Source organism: Hemitrygon akajei, chromosome 16 (genome assembly GCF_048418815.1).
Source record: "Hemitrygon akajei chromosome 16, sHemAka1.3, whole genome shotgun sequence".
Lineage (NCBI taxonomy): Eukaryota > Metazoa > Chordata > Chondrichthyes > Myliobatiformes > Dasyatidae > Hemitrygon > Hemitrygon akajei.
The window spans coordinates 15,996,518-16,017,815 of record NC_133139.1 but is presented as its reverse complement, the minus strand read 5'-3'; the positions used below and the strand labels follow the sequence as shown (position 1 = coordinate 16,017,815).

General features: G+C 36.5%; 1 protein-coding gene across 5 annotated transcripts in view; it reads right to left on the bottom strand.

Moving 5' to 3' along the window:
- Positions 1–10,077: 10,077 nt before the first annotated feature.
- LOC140739777 (mesoderm induction early response protein 2-like) overlaps positions 10,078–21,298 on the bottom strand; it is an 80,743-nt gene continuing 69,522 nt past the window's right edge. For all 5 annotated transcript variants that reach the window (XM_073068287.1, XM_073068289.1, XM_073068286.1 and 2 more), the window contains 2 exons: positions 14,896–15,026; positions 10,078–14,364 (listed from right to left, as the gene is read on the bottom strand). In XM_073068287.1, coding sequence (XP_072924388.1) covers positions 13,904–14,364; positions 14,896–15,026 — 592 coding nt within the window. In that variant the 3' untranslated portion in view covers positions 10,078–13,903. The remainder of the gene's footprint in view (positions 14,365–14,895; positions 15,027–21,298) is intronic.

Below are 21,298 nucleotides of genomic sequence, written 5' to 3'. Positions count from 1 at the left end.
TAATTTCTTTTTTTTGAGACTATGAACTTGATCGTAAACATTCAATAAGAAAAAAGAATTCTTGTACATTTGAATTAAATAGCATCATACATCACAGAAACAGGCCATTTGGCCCAACTGGATGAGTCTGCTGAATTTTTGTTGCACTCTCACATTCACAAGTATATTTTTTTCTTCAGTGGGAAGACCATATTTGCAATATCCAAAGTGCATTCTCAGCACGACCATATTTAAGGATATAAGAAATGGGAGGAGGAAAATTGCAGATGCTGGAAATCTGAAGTAAGAATGGAAAATTCTGGGAACAATCCGCAGTTCAGATCTTGGACTGGAAGCATTAATGCCTTTTCTTTTCACTTATGCTGCCTGACACGGTAAAAGTTTTTATACATAATGTGGGAACATGCTATCCAGCACTTCCAATCTCTTCTGCCAAACATTGTGATCATGGCTGATCTACTTCTGCACCCTATTCCTGCAGTATCACCATATTCTTTGATTCCTTTAATATCCATGTATTCATTGATTTTGGTTTAGAACAGAGGCTCGCAACCTTCAATTGGCTTATGGTAGGGGTCCATGGAATAAAAAAGTTTGGGAGCTCTTGGTTTAGAATCAATTTAACAACTGATTCACCACAGCCATCAGTTAGAAAGTTCCTTCATTTCATCATAACTAGTTGGAGCTTTGCTCTAAAGAGATATATGCTTATTGTAAATGACTGCATATATTTTTTTAAAGTGTTAGCCTTCATTTGTTTCCCTATTTTTAAATGTATTTTCTGAATTTGCTAAAGCTAATGCAAGCCTCATATCATGCACATTTGCTGTATCTAGATATAATGCCCCAATTTCAGATTCTACTATTGTATATCATTAATTGTTCTTGAATATATCACCTTCTTTATGGCAAATATCATATTATAACCTCTCCACTCAAAGGAACATCAACTCCTCAAATATTAATTAACCCTTCCTCATTGCACAATAGTAGATCTAAAATACTCTGCTCCCAGTAAGTTTTTCAACATGCTGATCTGGAAACCCACCTCTTATATAATGCATGGATACATTCAACATGCTATTACTGCTAATTTGGTATGCCCAGTGAATATGGACAGTAAAGTCTCTCTTGGTTATTGAATTACCCTTGTTACGTGTGCTTCTATTCCCATGAATATGCCCAACAGTACCACAACATCAACAGTACCATGACATTTCAGTGGCCTACAACTCCCATCAATGTTTTCTGTCTCTTTCTGTTACTTAGCTCCATCCAAACTGATTTGGCTTCTTGATTTTCTGAGGTTTGATTCTTTCTCACTTCCACTTTTTTCTTGTTCCTTATCACCTTTCCTCTTATTTATTGTTCTTCCTGATAAAGGTCAAATTTCCTTGGCCACTTACAACTCTATCATTTTAATGTTTATTAGCTCATACTCATTTATTTCTATTCACTCCATTCATCTATCTGGTTACAAACGCAGCATGCATATAGATAACACACACAAAATACTGGAGGATCATCGATTTATAAGTAGTAAAAGGTTCCACCTAACATCCAAGTCCCTCAAATTACACTAACTGCAAAACTAAATATTGAACAGGTACTTCGCCAAGAGTGCACTATACTTGCAGCATAATTTACCAGTGGTTCTTCAGCACTGGTGGTGGCCTCAATGTGAAGCGTGCCCTGGGGATGAAAGAGACTGAGCCTCCTACGCATGCTATTCTTATACCCCTCAGGTGCGTGAAGCTGGACACTGGTGCCGTGGCACACACAGTAACCGAAGGGAAAGAGCAGCTGCATACTTCAAACGGTCCAATCGATGACCAGCACGGTAGGGGCGGCTTTCGACCGACAACTAAACTAACCTCCCATGAGATAGACCTTTCTTCAGATTTCTAGAATCTGCAGTCTTCTTCATGTTTATGCATACAGATAAAAGTTTTTTTTGTTTTTTTAGAGATACAACACAGAACGAGCCGTACCATCCAGCAACCACCCATTTAACCCTAGCCCAATGACCAATTAACCTGCTAACCAGTACGTCTTTGGACTGTGGGAGGAAACCAGAAGATCAAAGTCCCATCATCAACAAACTTTCAGTTTTGTCTCTTTCCCAGTGTACCCTGTTTCCAACTGGAGGCATACTGTTATCTTGAAAACTGTTTGCCTTCTTGACAGACTCTGGTAATCATTTATCCATTTTACTACTGCAGACTGTTGCTTTGTCCTTTCTCATTTTCTCTCAACAACTGATCCTCCCCAATTCCTTTAGTTAGGTTAAAACCTTTTAAAAAATCCAAGGTAACACGATTCATGAAGGCACTGCCTTACCAATGTTTCTGATGCCCAAGTGACTTCAGTGGGAGAATATTTAATATTTATTCTTTCCAGCTGTATGTTTTAGCTCCCACAAACAGCAATTTTTGAGATGTAGATTTTACCAACACCATTGGTGACCTGTATTGTTTAATTGAAGACTGTTGGCTCCATATGTATGGTCACTACACATCTCATGAAAACACCATACAATTATACTGAGCTCTAACAAAGAGGCCCAAGACACTTGTTTGTTGCTAAATAAGATTGGACTAAACCACATAACCAACAACCACCTGAATTTTAAAAATAGATAATATTTAAAGAAAGCTGCATTTTGCCCCATCGGGAGATGTCAACACGTGCAGTATAATGATTGCAAGGGCGCTATCCCTTGCAATTCCATCAGCACCCCAGATCAACGTCACTTCAGGTACCTTGTTGACATGCAAAGTACCACACAGAGGCATCTAATCATATAAACATAATAATTAGCTTTATTTGTCACATGTACATCAAAACATACAGAAATGCTTCATTTGCATCAAATTAAATCGACTCATTTGAAACAAGTCTCAGTTCTTCTTTGGCTAGTTTAAAGAGTTAGATTTCAAACGAGCTTAACAAGAACGTTTGGAGCTAAATAGATTATCATCACAAGTGGATTCAAGAAGATAGTGAAGGTTGTTTATTAAATATGCTTTTAGAAATACAAATCTCAAGATGTCTGGGAAACTGGAACTGCGCAACTTAAGGAGACTTTTAGAGCAGGACTGCTAGCCTAACATATTACATGGAGACACGGTAGTCATTGCCATCAGAATACTTACTAATATAAAAAAGCCCAATTGGAAAGGATAAAGTGAAAGAAAATAAAATAAAAGTAACAGCTAGTCAGTCTATACCATACCAACAGACTAATCCTATCAACCACATTCCCACTATCATCACTTCCCTGTAGACCTGCAACTCCTTCTGTCACATGCCCATCAGTTGCACTTTCTCTGTCTCTTACTAACACTGAAGAGTATGTTACAGAAGCTACTTAATCTTCCACCACATGGGAAGAAATTAAATCTGAAACCCATGGAATCACAAGGAGAATGCAAAAATCCATATGAACATCTGCTGAGGACAGAATCAAACCAGAATCCCCAGAGCTGTCAGGCAGTGCTAACGCACTACTTTGCTGCCCATTACATGCACAGGGGAAGAAGCAGGAAGTTAAGAACTTGAGCAACAAGTTTTAGATAAGTGAAATGCAGTTTAATAAAGACTAATATTCCTGAAGTTGACTGGTTCAACGGTGTATCATCAAACCTTGCATTGATGTAGAAAAGAGATACACATACATTTCTTCCCAGTCAACTTCAATGCCTCTGTATTATTTTCTGCAGGTGAGATAAGGAATGGAAAGATGGAAGTTGCTGCAAGATTGTTAACCATCCAGTAAATCAAGCATGAAAAGTGACTTTATTTATCAAGGTTTTATTGTATTGTACAAAATGACAAACAAAAGTTTTCACACGAGACAAACAATACTAAACTGGTCACTCATTGAGAGGGAAGTCTGCATTACTTTTAACTATTTTAACCAAATTGTGAGAAAACACCTGCAGTACATTAAGAATGTTTAATACAAGTATTCCCATTTAAAATGAAGACAGGTATAATGAAACAAGATTGCTTAGGGGATATTTTAAGTATTAAATCAGATTGGCTAGGCACAGTTAATTTCACAAGGTGTGTCAATTCAACACCCAGCATTTTAATACTCTATACTTCACAAATACATTGCCAGTAGTTACACTTTTAGCCTTTTCAAAACTGTTTGTGAAACTTAGGATAGAGTCACAGTCCATGCACAACAGTCATACAAATACTTGAGCTAAATTAGCAACAAGCAAATTTGGTGAGACTGCCTGTACATAAACGTTATGTTGTCACATGGCATATCATCACTTGGCTGACAGGCACTGCAAACATACTTAATTCAATTTCTGGAATTAGAGAGTCTTTCAAGATACTTCAGTGGGATAAAAAAGTGTAATGCACCAGTTTTTACTGAGGTGTAGGTAAGGTTTTCAGGTCACTTCTCATTATACCCCTTACAGACTCCCAAAGGATGCTCTTTTAAAACCTCATCGCACATGACAGAAAATAAGAGCAAAAAAGTAACTAAGTCTTCAGAAGTTGGGAGCTTTCATACAAATCTATTGCCTATTAGTAATTGAAATAGCTTCTCACAATTGAAAACTAGTTAATACAAATTGTTTTTCTTGAAAATTAAAAAGGGATTTTTAATCTCTCCCCAAGTATATCCAATCAGATCTTCAATACTTGTAACAAGCTTTCAGATTTCAAATAAAAATCCCATATTCAGTTCTATATATTCATATTCCAGGACAGCATGTAGTAAGCAAGGCCAGCAATGACTAAAAATACCACCATGATATTTTCAAAAATACATTATTCTATGTCAGTAAAAAAATTCCCACAACTCAAAAGTGTTCAAATATTTTCACTGCCATTTTTAAATTGGGTTGAACATGATGGTATTTTGCTTTAATCTGTTCAAAAAATTCAAAACACAATCCCTTTTACAAGTGACCTTTATTCAAAAGGCACACTTCCAATAAATGAACACTATATATAATGAATATAACACAAGAATGTTTTGAACATTCCCCTAGGTTCCTTTCAGATGACAGCACTTTTTTCCCAATTTTTGAATTTAATTCAATATTTGTATCATTATGCTATAAACGAAAGCATTTTTATTTTAACTGTTGCAAGAGCACCAAACTTTTAATATTAGCTACATATGGAAATCAAAATGGTCTCTCACATTACTCAACACCACAATTATTTTTATTATTAAAACCACTACCAGTTATTTATGGCCAGGGTACTCATTGTATTTTCATGGAATGCCATTTCAGAAATGAGTGGACTGATAATCTTTCAAACCAAAGGTTGCAAGATTATATTCAACATGAGGTTAAAAAAAGAGACTGTAAATATTTGAAAGATACCTGCTTTCACCAGTGTATTGGATTTTCAATTTTTGGATTCAGAGTTCATTATAACTACAATAATGACCAAGACAGGTTAGGTCCGACAGATAGAATGACAAGGACTTCTGTATTTGCATAAAGTTCTCAACATTTTAAAAGTTTCAGACTATCGTATGTTACACAGTAATCTTAAAATGCTGGACAAATTGGTAGTTGTGCAAACTTAAATATATTAGCAATTATTTTTAAAATAGTTCAAAGTATTTATGGGACATCAAGCCAAGTCAATTTGAAACTTACCCCATAAACTAATTTTTATTACACAAAAGAAAATAATACCGACTGGAATGTTTATAGCATTGCCTTTGTCTGAATTAAGAGGATTTTTTGTTTATCTTTGGGATTAAATGTTTGGGAGGATTCTTAAAAGCTGGCTCAAAATGTAATAATAATTTACATTGCAAACCAAATTTCTCATTTCAATTCAAAATCTGAAGTATTGTAAAACATCAAATCTGTAAAAGGCGATCGATAAGAAGAATGGTATTTTATCTGTCTACACAAAACAGAGATGATACTGATAAAAACATGCTGACAACATATACAAATTTATCTAAAAAGAACGTATGATGGGCAAATCATTCTCAATACAAGTATAAAATACAATGCAGTATAAAACAGATTTCTGGAAATCAGCCTGTGCAGATATGCAAAAGGTGAATTATCACGGAAGTTCTTTCATTGTCCGAATATAAAATCTACAGGCACACAAAGCTGTTAACCATGATCATATTATAAAGTGTAGTGTAGACTTCTCCAGTTAAATGACCACAAAAATAAACATGTTTCACCATCTAGTGGTTACTTCCTACTTTGCAGCAGACTGCTTCTTTCAAACATCCAGGCATTTCAGGAAATCTACAACATACAAATTACAGAAGGTTTAACATTATTACAGCATCGTAGTCTTGTTATATTTACAAGGAAACATCAAAAATATTTTACCACTATTTTCTTCTTTACTACAGAAATTTCATATGCCGTCTTGTTCTTTTAGTGCCAAGCTGTATGATTCTGAGAGTAATGAGAGAAGTCTCATACAAGGAATGTTACAATTTACAGATGGGTATTGGCTATCCAATCACCAGATCCTTAATTTATCTGAAGTCACATATGTGTAACATGCATGAATGCAGTGTTAAAGATACATACAGACTTCCTCTGCTCAAGTTAACTTTAGAAAAGGCATCTTTCAATTGATTCTTGACAAACAACAATTGGCCTTATTTTCAGTATCAGTATAAAAAAAGATTACTTATTCTATGTCAAAACATATTTAACCCCTTTGTATTAGTTCTAAAACATGTTATGGAGAATGCATACATATCAATTATCATTTGCGATTTGCAATTTTTTTGAAAATCGTGAAAGGCTTGAATTTGTAAAAAGAACTTATCAAGGGTAAATATCAAATAATGAATGCAACTTTTTAAAACATGCATGCGTGGTTTAAATGTCTTAGAATAAAAGTACATGAGAAAAAGCCATGAAATACAATCAAAACATTGTAAAGGCCCTTCATTCCTAGATAAATTTCATTTGCCAACTGGAATTGGAAACGTCACCCACGTGAGTAAATCTAAATCAGGACATGATGTGTTTAATCTGTGAGTTACGTCCTCACCAGATTTTGCACATTTCCATTTGATGGATTTCAAAACTGGAAAGCATGACCACTTTTGACTTCCTCAACTACAGCACCTATGCAAATGGCTTGGTAGATCCATCAGTTGAGAACAAGGGATTTGAGTAACTTATTGTATCATATAAATTCTCCTTTGAAGGAGTCATATGTCATTTTTAAATTTATACTCTTAAATTTTCCTACTTCTGTGAGTAATAGTTTTATTTATGGAACAAGCCCTTCTGGCTCAATAAGCCATACAGCCCAGCAACCCACCTATTTAACCTTACCCTAATCACAGGATAATTTACTAACTGGAACATCTTTGAAATGTAGAAGGAAACTACAGCACACAAAGAAAACCCACATGCTCATGGGATGGACATACAAACTTCTCACCGACAAGGTCAAAATTGAACTCCCAACCCTTAAACCCTAAGTTATAATTGCGTAGTGCTAAACTCCGTGCTACCATTGGGGAGGGGGGGGGGTACACGCATTTGTTAATATGCTTAATGATTACTGGACAAAGGAAATCAAAAATCAGTATGCATACGAAAAAGTAGAGAGCATAATTAGTTTCCATATCTGATCATTTTAAAACACATTTACAACCAAAAATTGCACTTGGAACTATTCAACCAGCCTTGATCTTTGGTTCATTAACTACTCTGAAATGGACCAAGTGCAAAAGATTGACATCAGCAGCTGAAATTTAAAAGAAAAATACAAGGAAAAAATACATATGTAATTAAAAGGATGTGGAAAAATTGGCAAACCATCCAAATATAAGATTTTTGTAACCTCAAACCAATCATAAGATTAAGATTTTATACAGTTGGTGCCCACCTTGCAAAAACAGCTTGAACATTAGTAAGAGGTAGCAGAAGGATGCAAAGAAACAGGTTGGAACAGTAGCAGCAGCATGAGATTCTTCTCTTCTAAAACTACAACTTAATAGTTTCAATGGTAACTTAATTAGTACAACCAATGTAGTTGTACTAACATAATGAAATCTAACTTCATAATGTACAAGAATTTGCAAATGCATAATTTTTGTGTGTTCTTGATTAAAATACCCAAGAACAGTCAAAAAGCTGATTAGAAAATATCAGTAACATCTTATTTTTTTGAAGCAAAACCCTCTCCAAAACTGGACAATTATGCAACCAAATTCCTTGTTCTCTCCATGGCTGATAAACATTGGTTGGAACTCCAAAATACAAAAGGTTCAGTGATTGCAGTTAAATAATTAAGTTGCTTTTCATAATGGCTATTACAACAGTATGCACATCCTTGCTTTTGTCTACCGAAATGACACGCACTGCTTTCTCAATCCATCAGACGTCTGAGTGATACTGGGTACACTGATTAGTAAACTTCAACCACTTTTCTGTCATTAAACCAATGTAGGTTTGAATAAGATGAACTTAGGTTGATGTTAAGTCCATTAAAAATTCATCAGGTCTGTCAACAGTTTCAATGCCATTCAGGTATGTGTCTAAAAGATCGGAGAGATTAAAATACATGGCTGAAAATGTATAAATATACACATTTATCTTCCAAATCAGTCCATCAATGACAAAGAGTATCAAGTCATTATATAACAGAAATGCCTCACAGATTTTATGCAGTAACCATCTAAATATCCGGTTGTTGTTCCATTAGAAATCATCAATGCCACAGTATTATACATTGTAACTCAACATTCTTGTATGAAATTCTCACAAAAATACATTTGCTATTAGTTTAAAGTTATACTACACAATATGAATAGAATACCATTCTCTCTCATTATAATACATCATGGGACGGTGACTTATTGCTGCCTCATCCATTGTACCTACAACTGTAGATTTTTTTTAAAATGAAGCTTATGGCACCCATTATTGGTTTCAGAAATACAAACTTGGCAAGGTTTGCAACAATTGATACAATCCATTTTATACCTTTACTATACTTTGCTTTTACTTGCCTGGCCAATTCCAAAGGCAGTTTTTACCCAATGGTACTCAAGTGCATACATTTCTTTCCCCGTTTATACCCGCCATTCAAGTCCAGCTCTTCAATTGGCTGACTGGAATTGACCAATGTGAAGTACAGTAGCAATGTTAACCAGATTTGTTGATTTAATTACCTATTACTGTGCCACAATGATAGAGCTTTGAATTTACCTGCAAAAAAAACCTTGGAGCTAGGGCAGATTGAGGTAAAGATGTTTACCCCTACACTTTCCACCCCCTCCTCCTGGGAAAATTCTTGAACAAACTACAAATGTTTTGCCCACTTTGCAACAAGATTTCCTTTTTTCCCCAAAAAAAGTCTTTATTTTTTTTGGAGACAGACTCTTTGTTTGATACTGGGTTAACAGATGCACAGGGGAAACTTGTGGCACAAACAAAAATAAAAGGAAGCAAACCAGAATGGCAAATAAAGATTTTAAGAAATGTACACAGAATGCATGATAAATTATATGGTAAAATACAGTACATAAAAAAGCTAGCATAATAAGATGAATGAAGAAGGATAGCCAGGCCCAACATGACTGAGTTGAGGAATGTTTAATGTGATCATTGTCTTTGGAGCCATATAATTTCAACAACTTGAAAGCAAGTCTATGAACACAAACAGTAAAGAAGGTAACACAATTGGAACAACGCTTCACACTAATCTAATCATAAAGCAAACTCAAGAGTATAAAAATCATGCCTGTCCATCCGGTAGCTCTAAAAATGAAACTAAAGACTGAACAGTTTTGAAAGCCAGTTGTCCTTTCTGCATGATGAAATGGACCAATCTCTGACAGCAAGAAACATTACATTCATAGGAAAAGCACCAAAAGAAAGTCTGTTTCAGTGGGTTTTTTTTAAATGAAATTCCACGTTTCAACTACAACAAAAAGCAGGAAAAATGCAAAAATTGTGAAAGTAAAATTATCCCGAAGAGTTTATCAGTGTACTTTTACAAATGGTCTGTTACGGAAGTACACAAGGAACTCAGTTGTTCTAACTTAATGATAGCTTTTGCTTCACAAAAATATGAGAGATCAGATCAGTTGATAAGTTTAAGTTTATTAAGGAGGGCATTAATCCAATAATAGCAATGGTGAAAGATATTTAAAAATCAGGCTGTAGGAAAGCTTTATTTTTTAATTTGACAGTTGATGATGCACATTGGTAGCAAATAGATCCTCAGTTTAGACATTAAACATATGCTGCCTACCAATTTTTAGGCTCATTTAAAAATTCTGTTTCCTAGAAAGTGGAAGATTTGGACAAATGCTAAAATGTAAAACTGCTCAACTGTTCACAATATTTGTTTTCCCTCAGTTTCAATTTCATGTAATTTTAACAGAGGTCATTCTCATTTATGTAGAAACAGTGCAAATTTGAACTCATTGGAAAAATTTGAAGTTGACATTTTCAACTGTTGCTTGAGACTTGTACAACACCTCAGCACAATTTTGAAGACATTTAACCTTGATTTCCGGTGCCACACAGCTGCAAATACATTTATCGCTGGAGTACTCCTCTCCATACCACTCCAAAATGTCAGGCAGTGGGAATTAAATGATTCTCTAACAACACTAATAATCTCTTTTAGCATTCATTCATTCATTCATTCCAGTTAAAATACATTTCCCAAAATAGTGGCCAAATATAACATATAAAGCTGTGAGAAAATTTAGGATTCTGTTTCAGATACTATTTCTAATCATTGGGTGAGTTTTTTTCACTACAGAGGATCCTATTACAGATTTTCCTAATGTAGATGCAGAACTTCAGTTAGTTGACTTTGCTCCAAGAAGTCAAGAACCTTATTCAAATAGACATGATATTTAACATTACTAGGGGAATGCAAAGTTTTTAAAGATACATTTGGTAATTCATTCATACTAAATAGCTAATATTAATTTCTCCACATTGAGAAACTGAAAAAAATTCTTCCTTCTTGATTCAACCTTATTGGACTATTTTTTTAAATATTGTGCCAGAGCCATAAAAGGCATAATGCATAATTTACAGAGAGGAATAACTATGCTGCATGTATTGTGCATTACCTGCAAGGAACAGAATTAATAAAAGTAATATTATTGTGGGAAAAGTTTTGCAAAGTACTTTGGCATAGACATGATAAAGTTCCATACACTAAGCCCCTCTCAGTATTAGGCAAGGATATAAATTAGTAAATTATTTATGTAAGGAATTAACATTGAAAAGCTACTGTCAGATAGCAATTTGCAGGATGTTGTATTTCAAAATCTGAATTTTAACTAACTGGATTGTGTTCTGAAGAGGGTAGCAATTCAACTGAAAATTGCTTTACAAATAACAAACTGTCACCTTCTAGATTTAAGTTACAATATAAAATTTAAATACTTGGCATTTCATGCAAATGCAAATACCACCTTCGTATTTGCTTGGGGAAATATAAATATTTCAGAATGTTGTTCTTGTAAAGCTAGATCTAACCAGTTTATCTACCTGTATCATTTTGCCAGCCAGTGATGACATAACAATTTCTGTTAATGATACTGGCAGATGGTTAAATAATGGCAGGGACACTAGGAAACTCACCTATTCTTGGAATAGTTTTAAGAAACCGTTCACATATAAGAGGACCAATGGAAACTTGTTTTAACGTTTCACCGGAAAGACAACACTTCAAGCAAAGTAGTATGCCCTCAATGTCCAACAATTCTCTCATAGTTACTTGAATGCTGTTCCAGAGCCATTAGCTCACTGAGCCAAGATGACATCAATACAAAAAAAAATAGATTAATATGTGCAAACTTAAGAGGCACTTTTCACACAAAGCTCCAAAGAATCATCACTAAAGTCACCAGGAAGTCAGTTGACAATAAAAAAATACTAGACTATTCATTCAAACAAAATAATCAAATTTAACACCTTAATGAAAAAGTATTGTAAAGCATATATTTTAAGAAAAGCTCCAGGAAAAGGGAAAACTTTTGAGTAAGATATCTAAAGTAAACATCAATAGAGTTGAAAATTGCGCTCTTCTCAACTTGACTGTTGAATGGGGTTATTAACTACAAGTAATTGATATTTGTCTGCCAATGTAACTTTTATAATCTAAAAATACTGAATAGCAAGCAATGTCATATTAACACTGAAGAGGTCCTTTCACATCAAGTAGGGCTTTAGGATGAATTCAGAACAATTTAGAAATTGCACAACACCTGACATAGTATGGGGAAAGGAGGGTAAAATGATCTGATGACCACTAAGATTTTCAGTGCCATTTATAAATAAAAATACAGCACAAATGGCTTCAAATGTATAGAATTTGTGCTTTAGTCTTTATTAGTTCAATAGAGACAGTTACCAAACCAGTTTCCCTAACACATGGGGATTGCTTTTTATTGCAGTGTAACAATGTATGAGAAAGTTAATGTTTGAGTGCATAGACCTTTTCAGTGCAAGACTGTTAAGTGTTGCTTTATAAAATATGCAAAAAGATGATTACTGCAACACCTGTCTACTCAATGTTGCACTGTCTCAATTAAGGTGCAACTCAATGGCAGCATACAAAGTTCTCCTCACTATGTGTTCTACAAAGGACATTGCAGTTTTACAATTTAAAATATCTTTTGACTATATTTTTTGGAGGAGGATTTCAATCACAATGCATGCCAGATTGATCATCATCATTTCCCAATGTGGATAAATGCAATGTACTGACAGCTTGTCTTTCAGATATGCAAAATCAAGATGTGCTTCCAACTAAAATCACTTCTAAAATAAAGGCAGTTCTAAATGCTTAACTTAACGGCCAGTTTACAGGCCAGCAGCAAGGTGGAGATAACCAGTGACTGCATTCCAATTGGACCATAGCATGAAAATCAAGGAAAATACACTGGTTGTTTTTGAAGAGACTTAGCAGCTATCCAACAGGAATTGCACTTTTATTTGATGGGTTGAGGATAGGGTGGGGTGGGGCAGTTGCTCATCTCACCTGCAAACTTTAAGGAAAGAGCAGATTTCTACAGCCCTCACTTCATGAAAGAACAAATTATATCTGGTCCATGCAATACCCTTTATTAACACTAGATGTACAGCAAAGTATTACCACAAACCATCACCTAGTGACATAAGGTCCACACAGCAATTGGCTCACAGTTTGGTATAAGGAATCCCTGGGATCCACCTTAATCAATCCCTAGTACTATTCTGGTTGTAGTGAATGACCAGAATATTAGGTGCCCTCTCAGACACCCAGATCACTGTTCTGTATCAGCCTAGAAATATTCAAGATTGGCTCATCTGACAGAGTTAGATCAAAAGGGAGATAGTTAAACAATTGATATGGAATGGGGTTTCCTCCAATCAATCAGCTCACATTTGCCCAAACCAAAGGAACAGCTATTTATGTCCTTTACCAGATGGTTTGGTTAAATAATGTACTACTAGAAATCAGTCACACACAAAATGCACACATCTTTATCTAAAAAGAACACTGATTAATTTCTTGAGATGTAGGAAATGACTAAAGTTAGACTTTAAACACCATGCACAATAATAAAAATGTTTATGACCAGAATAACTGCCATGAATGAGATTTGTTGGTGATAACATTATGAATCCAATTTCACTGACAAGATGAATACAAAAACTTAACAGATGAAAAAGGTTTTGTTCTGTAAAAATGTGGGGGAAGTCTCCTCCATGTGACATCCAAAAGGTTAGATCCCATTCATGTACCTGGGCCCAAAAATAAATGGTTCCATCCTCTTGAGAAACAAATATGTACTGTAAATAAATATAAGACATCACTGATGTCATGCCAAAAAATAGTTTTCCAGTAACTTTTAAAGTAAAATATAAATAAAATAATCTGCAAAGACTTCTAGCTCTCACTGAGATAAAGATTCCGACTGAATAGTTGCAGAGTGGTGCAATGTATGAGCACTGAGCAAACTGTTCACATCTCCAACATCAATACTTCCAAAATTCGTCACGGCAACAGACATTTTTGCTTGAGCAATATGTGAAGCGTGATTTTCAAAATCCACATTGCTGGGATTGTCAGGCAGCCCATCATTAAATGACGTAGGCAATGAGAAATCCATCTTCAATTTTTTTGTGGACATCTCCAATGCTGGTCTGTCCAGAATGACTTGATCTAGTTCCAGCTGGAAAAATCCAGGTTCAGCTTGCCCTAAAGGAACAGCATCACAGTCGTGTGTGGGTGCAACTCTTGCTTGGTCACAGATAGGATCCGGTGAACAATCCATTTCGGGTCGGTTCACTGCAGGACTGAGGTACTCAAACATCTGACTGTTAGCACTCGTGTCAAGTTCAACATCTTGCGGTTCTGTAAAAAAGAATCTATGCATTAGGGAGGGAATAAGAATATTAAAACAGAATAATTTGTACTAATGTACACTTGATATCTATAGCAAATTAAGATTACACACCAATAAATATTGTAATTAACCATGGGGTGAAAACAAGACAATAGGGATCTAAATCCAGGACATTTCAAATATTTGAAGAACAAAGAAATGTAAAACTATGAGGTCCAGCCAAAGTTCTGTTAAGAATACTTTAACTGCCATACTAAATCTCAGAAAATCAACTTAAAAATACAAGAGGTCTCACTGGATTAAACCACCAGTCCAATTGACATTAATCAGGATTTTGCACATGGACATCATTCATAGATTGTATTGTGCAGGAGTTCTGAGATGAAATTTCAACCATTACATTTAAACCTGAATTAAACATTTAACAATAGACAGCATTCGCAGTCAATGCATATAATTTTATTCTGTAGCAGTCTGAAATTTTCTCTTAATAAATTACTTTATTAGAACTTAAGATCAAGTACTGTTGGGGGGATTACCTGAGTTATGAAGTACAATAGACTCCTGCTCAGAATCCAGTCTGCTGGTAGTAGAGGAAATGGGTGGAGAGCTTGGTGCGTGGCTGCAACTCTCACCCTCCATACCATCCAAGTCCTGATCCATATAATCTCTTTCAAGAGGGAAAATTGCAAGGAGGGAAATGAGAACCAATTTAAATGCAGGAAATTAATGTGGATAAATAAAGCAAAATAATTCAAGCTCTCCACATTTCAATATAACAATCAGAATTCCTGTTTAGAACTTGAATTTGAAAATCCCCAATGTTGAGTACATACACAAACTAAACAGGCTCGACTGCGATCCTCTTTGCCTCCATATCCTCTGAGTGCTCATTACGTTTGCCAAAAAAATAATCACCTGCTGTCAGCTTTTTGTCAGGTTAGAATTCTGGAGGGGAAAGGACCTCTGAAGATATGGTTCAAAAAGAAAAATATTCTGATCATTCATTAGGGTTGAGCACAGTTGTCACACTATACGATGGAACCCAAGGCGCTTCTATAGATTATCTATGATCAGTATACATCTCTCTGCTACAGTGAAACTTCATTATAGCTAATTGCAATCACCGACGTGATTAATATTGTTACTATTTAGATTTGGGTTGTGATTACTTTCTACATTGGGCATTTTAAATAAGGGCATTTACACCCATCTACATTTGGCAGTTAGAATCTGTACCTGTTGTAGTTATCATTTTGAGTGTGTGAGAGGAAATGAAGGGGCTGGGTAGAAGCTAAAAGCAATTACAGAAAAATAACTCATGTTTATTTAAGTTGTTTAGCAGCATGAATAATATCCTGAAAATGAAAAGATGCAAAACCTTGTGCACGTTGTATATTCAATGGGCATCCTGTAATTTTGTTCAAGCAGGGTCAGGACAAAGTCCATTTCTTCCAGACTATATTAATAATCTAATGATAGTATTTACTGATGTCTTTATGAACATCTTTTGTAAATTGAATATCTACATATTTAACATAGCATTGTAAAATTAGTGATAATAGCATGATCTTCTGCATTGCAGAGCACAGGGAAAGAAATCCTGAAAACTTTACTGTGTGCACTGTGCCTCAATAACCACTGAAAAATTGCACACTGGTGGAAATCTCTCAAATTCCTTCAACACTAATTATAGCATGATGAAATGGAAACCATCACCAAACCCTGTTAGTGTAATAAATTTTCTGTTGACACACTATAATAATATATCCCCATTGTACACCTAGAATGTCTTCACCTCGAAACAAAACAATAATTATTCTCTTGGAGAAAGCACTGATAAATCTATGGCAAGCAGAGAAGATCACAGCCAATATTAGAAGTGACACCATTTGGAACTACTGATTTGTACTAATATATAGCAAATAGCTTCCAAATCTCAAGTACATTTACTAACAATATATTTTTTATTCCAGCATCAATGACATACTGTAAATAAATTTTCTATAACCACAATTCAAGAAGCATAGGTTCTAAAAAGAAGACATTTTGTTAGTCATAGAACACTAAAGCCCCAAAAAAAGGCCCTTCAGCCTATCTAGTCTGTGCTGAACCACCAATCTGCCTAGTGCCATCACAGGCTTCCAGTCAGAGAGGAAACCATTTACAACAACTCTCTAGCTTCTTCAGGGAAGCCAATGTATAATCCAATATACTACCTCAACTTGAATGCTGAACATCGGAACTTTCTTGACCAACCTCCCATGCGGAACCTTGACAAAGGCCTTATTAAATTCCATGTAGACAACATTTGTTGTCTTGCCTTCACCAATTTTCCTGTTAACTTCCTCGAAAAACTCTATAAAATTGGTTTGACACGACTTACCCTGCACAATGCCATGCTGACTATCCCTAATCGGTCCCTGTCTATCAAAATACTTATATTTCCGGTTCCTTAGAATACCTTCCAATAACTTTCTCAGTACTGATGTCAGGCTTCCTGGCCTATAATTTCCTAGCTTATTCTTAGAAACTCTCTTAAACAACGGCATGACATTAGCTATTCTCCAATTCTCTGGCACCTCACCTATAGCTATGGATGTTTTAAATATCTTTGTTAGGTCCCCTACAATTTCAGCACTGGCCTCCACAAGGTCTGAGAGAACATCATATCAGGCCCTGGAGATTTATCCACCCTAATTTGCCTCAAGATAGCAAAGAGCTCCTCCTCTGTAATATGTGTAATGTACATCACCTTGCTGCTGTATTGCCTGATATCAAGATACTGAGTCCATCATCCAAGCAAAAGCAGATGCAAAAAAAAACCTTTAAAATCTTCCCCATCTTTTTCAACTCCATACATAGATTACCATTCTGATCTTCCGGAGGACCAATTTTGTCCCTTGCTATCCTTTTGTTCTTAATATATCTGTTGAAGGCCTTAGGATTCTTCATCACCTTGTCTGCTAGAGCAACATTATATCTTCTTTTAGCCCTCCAGATTTCCTTCTTAAGTGTTCTCTTGCATTTCTTATACTCAAGTACCTCATTTCTTCCTTCTGTCCTATACCTGTTATGCACCTTCCTCATTTTCTTAACCAGATCTTCAATATCTCTCAAAAACCATGGCCCTCTAAACATGTTATCCTTGCTTTTTATTCTGACAGGAACATACAAACATGGTATTCTCAAAATTTCAATTTTGTAGGCCTCCCATTTACCGAGTACACCTTTGCCAGAAAACAACCTGTCCCAATCCACATTTGCCAGATCCTTTCTGATGCCATCAAAATTGGCATTTCTCCAATTTAGATTCTCAACCTAAGGACAGACATATCCTTTTCCATAATGAACTTGAAACTAATGGCATTTTGATAGCTAGATGCAAAGTGTTGCCCTACAAACTTCTGTCACCTGCCCTGTCTCATTCCCTTACAACAGATCTAGTATCGCACTCTCTCTAGCTGGGACTTCTGTGTACTGGTTAAGGAAACTTTTTTGAACACATTTGACAAACTCTTTCCCATTCAGTCCTTTTACAGTATGGGAGTCCCAGTCAATATGTGGAAAGTTAAAATGACCTACTATCACATCCTCATGTTTCCTGCAACAGCCTGTGATCTCTCTACAATCTTGCAGACTGTTGGCTGGTCTGTAATATAATGCCAATGATATGATCATACCTTTCTTACTCCTCATTTCTACCCATAAATCTCTCCAGTCTCTCCTGACCGAGCACTTCTGTGGCATTTTCCCTGACTAGTAATCCCACTCTTCTCTCTTTCATTCCTCCCGCTCGAACATGTCTAAAACAAAGGAACACCTGAACAATGAGCTGCCAGTCCTGGGCCCCTACAACCAAGTCTCTGTAATGGCTACAGAGTCATAATTGCACATGCTGATCCAGGTTGAAGCTCATCAACCTTCCCTGCAATAGTCCATGCATTGAAATCTACACAGCTCAAATCATTAGTCCAACCATGCTCAACTTTTTGTTTCTTGATGTTGTAGGAATAACAATATTTTTCTCCACAACCACTCTACCATCTGTTTTGGAGCTCTGGTTCCCATTTCCCTGAAGTTCTATTTAACCCACCCCCTACCCCCCCCCCCCCCACCCCCACAGTGCAGCACTAGCAAACCCTCCTGCTAGGATATTAGTCCCCCTTTCAGTTTAGGTGCAAACTGCCCCTTCTATACAGGTCCCATCTTCCCTGGAAGAAACCCCAATGACCCAAAAATCAGAAGCCTTCCTCCTGCACTAACCCCTTAGCCATGTGTTAAACTGTATGATCTTCCTATTTCTGGCCTCACTAGCACGTGGGATGGGTAGCAATCCTAACCATGGAAGTTCTGTCCTTTAACTTAGCACACAACTAAGTTGGAAAGCTCATCTCCCACCCCCCACCCTCATCACATTCTACAGGGGTTGTACTGAGAGCATCCTGAGCAGCTGCATCACTGCCTGGTTCGGAAATTGCACTATCTTGGATCACAAGACCCTGCAGCGGATAGTGAGGTCAGCTGAGAAGATCATTGGGGTCGCTCTTCCCGCCGTTACAGACATTTACACTACACGCTGCATCCACAAGACAAACAGCATTATGAAGGACCCCACGCACCCCTCGTACAAACTCTTCTCCCTCCTGCCATCTGAGAAAAGGCACCTGAGCATTTGGGCTCTCACGACCAGACTATGTAACAGTTTCTGCCCCCAAGCTATCAAGACTCCTCAACACCCAGAGACTGGGCTGACACCAACTTATTGCCCTCTACCGTGCCTATTGTCTTGTCTATTATTTATTGTAATGCCCGCACTGTTTTGTGCACTTTATGCAGTCCTTGGTAGGTCTGTAGTCTAGTGTAGTTTTTTTTTTCTGTGTTGTTTTCATGTAGTTCACTGTAGTTTTTGTACTGTTTCATGTAGCACTATGGTCTTGAAAAACGTCTCATTTTTACTGTGTACTGTACCAGCAGTTATGATCGAAATGACAATAAAAAGTGACGTGACTTGACAACTCCCTGAATCACTTTACAAGATCTCATCACCCACACTACCCATATCATTGGTACTGACTTGGACCATGACCTCAGGTTGCTCACCCTCTCACTTAAGAACGCTGTCAACTCAATCCGAGAAAATTCCTGAACCTGGCACCCTGGAAGCAACAAGCCATTTGGAAATCCTATTCTCATCCACAGAACCTCCTTTCTGTTCCCTTAACCAATAAATCCCCTATCATTACACTTCTCCTTCTCCTCCATCATCCCTTCTGAGCCACAGAGCCAAACTCCGTGCCAGAGACCTGACCGCTGTGACTTTCCTCTGCTCAGTCATCCCTCGCCACCCCCCCACCAACAGTATTCAAAGCAGTATACTTGTTGTTGAAGAGCGTGGACACGGGTACACTGCACTAGTTGCCAATCCTCTTTCCCACTCCTGATAGTCATCCAGTTACCTGTATCCCACACCTTGGGTGTACCCACCTTCCTGTACGTTCTATTAACCCCTCAGCCTCCTGAATGATTCAAAGTTCATCCAGATCCAGCTCCTTAACATGATCTGTTAAAGCTGCAGCTGGATCCACATCTTGCAGGTGAAGTCATCAGGGACAATTGAGTTCATCCAACATTCATACATAAATAAAAAATAAATTCTACCCATGCCTTCCCCTCTCCAAAGCCTTGATAAGCCAAAACTTCAATTCCCTATTCTAACATTGCCCCACTCAAACAATCGCTGCTCTGCTTAAACCTAACTCCTTTTCATTGGTCCTTGCCATGTGCCTAATTATGCACACTCCAGTGTCTCCTCTGGAAGAGTATCGCACAAGAAGCGCCAACTGCCCCCACTTGTTGTTCCTTTTTAGCTCTTTCTCTCCCTAGGCAATCTGGTGTTTTCTTGGGACTGTGGCGCATAAAAAATATGCAAACCCTACAAAAGACTGCTTATATGAAACTAGAAGCAGTTTGCTTGCTGCTTTTGGGCTTTCTGAAATAAATAAAACTTAACAATTCAGGACAATTTACAACATTGGAAGCTAATTCTTGCCAGTTTTTTTGTTCAGCATCAATTTGCATGTGGTTAATTCTACTCATAACACCCTCTCTGCCTTGAATCCCATTTTACAATTGGCTGACATCTCAAGCAGTGTTTTGCACAACACTTTTATACTTAACAGATATACCTCAATCTTTCATATTGGTCTATCTGATTATACACAGTGAGAGATATCAAGGGATACATGCAAATTCATTATACATTTTCAAAGGTTCTTTGAGCTGTGACCAGTTTTGTTTTGTGCTTTGCAAATAATGTTTCTGAAATTCTAGAAAACTGTAAGCTGTGTCCATTTTAGTAAATTCATTATTCTGCCACTTGCAAATTACAAGAATAGACTTTAGTACAACATAACAAATGGGAATAGGGAATATGCATTACAGACACTCTATCCACTATTTAATAAGAATTTTTCTGATACATTACTTTGTGCTGAAATGTCTATGCTCAACTTCAGTATTTTCAGTGCCCAAGATTTCAAAGCCACTTGAGATAAATTAACCTACCATAGTATAGAAATTTTGTAGGCCAGTCCTTAATGGCCAGCTTTTATCCTAAGCTTATGCCTTTTAGGGTTAGACTCTCCAGCTAGAGGAAATTGTCTTTGAATCATTTTTTGTCATATTTTACTCTTCTTGATCACTAATCTACAAAGACATTTGAATCTCTGACATAGTTTACGTTTTTATTTGGTCTAATATGGACAGATAGGTACGATAATGGGATGAGATCCTGGTTATGACTTTAGGCAAATTTCACCTTTTCATTCCAGAAAGGGGGCATCAGAAAATTGATCTTAAATCTATAAAACAGAAAACATTTGGAAGAAAGTAAAATCCATTTTTAATTGAAGTTCAATTAAAGAGCAATGTGAGGGATGG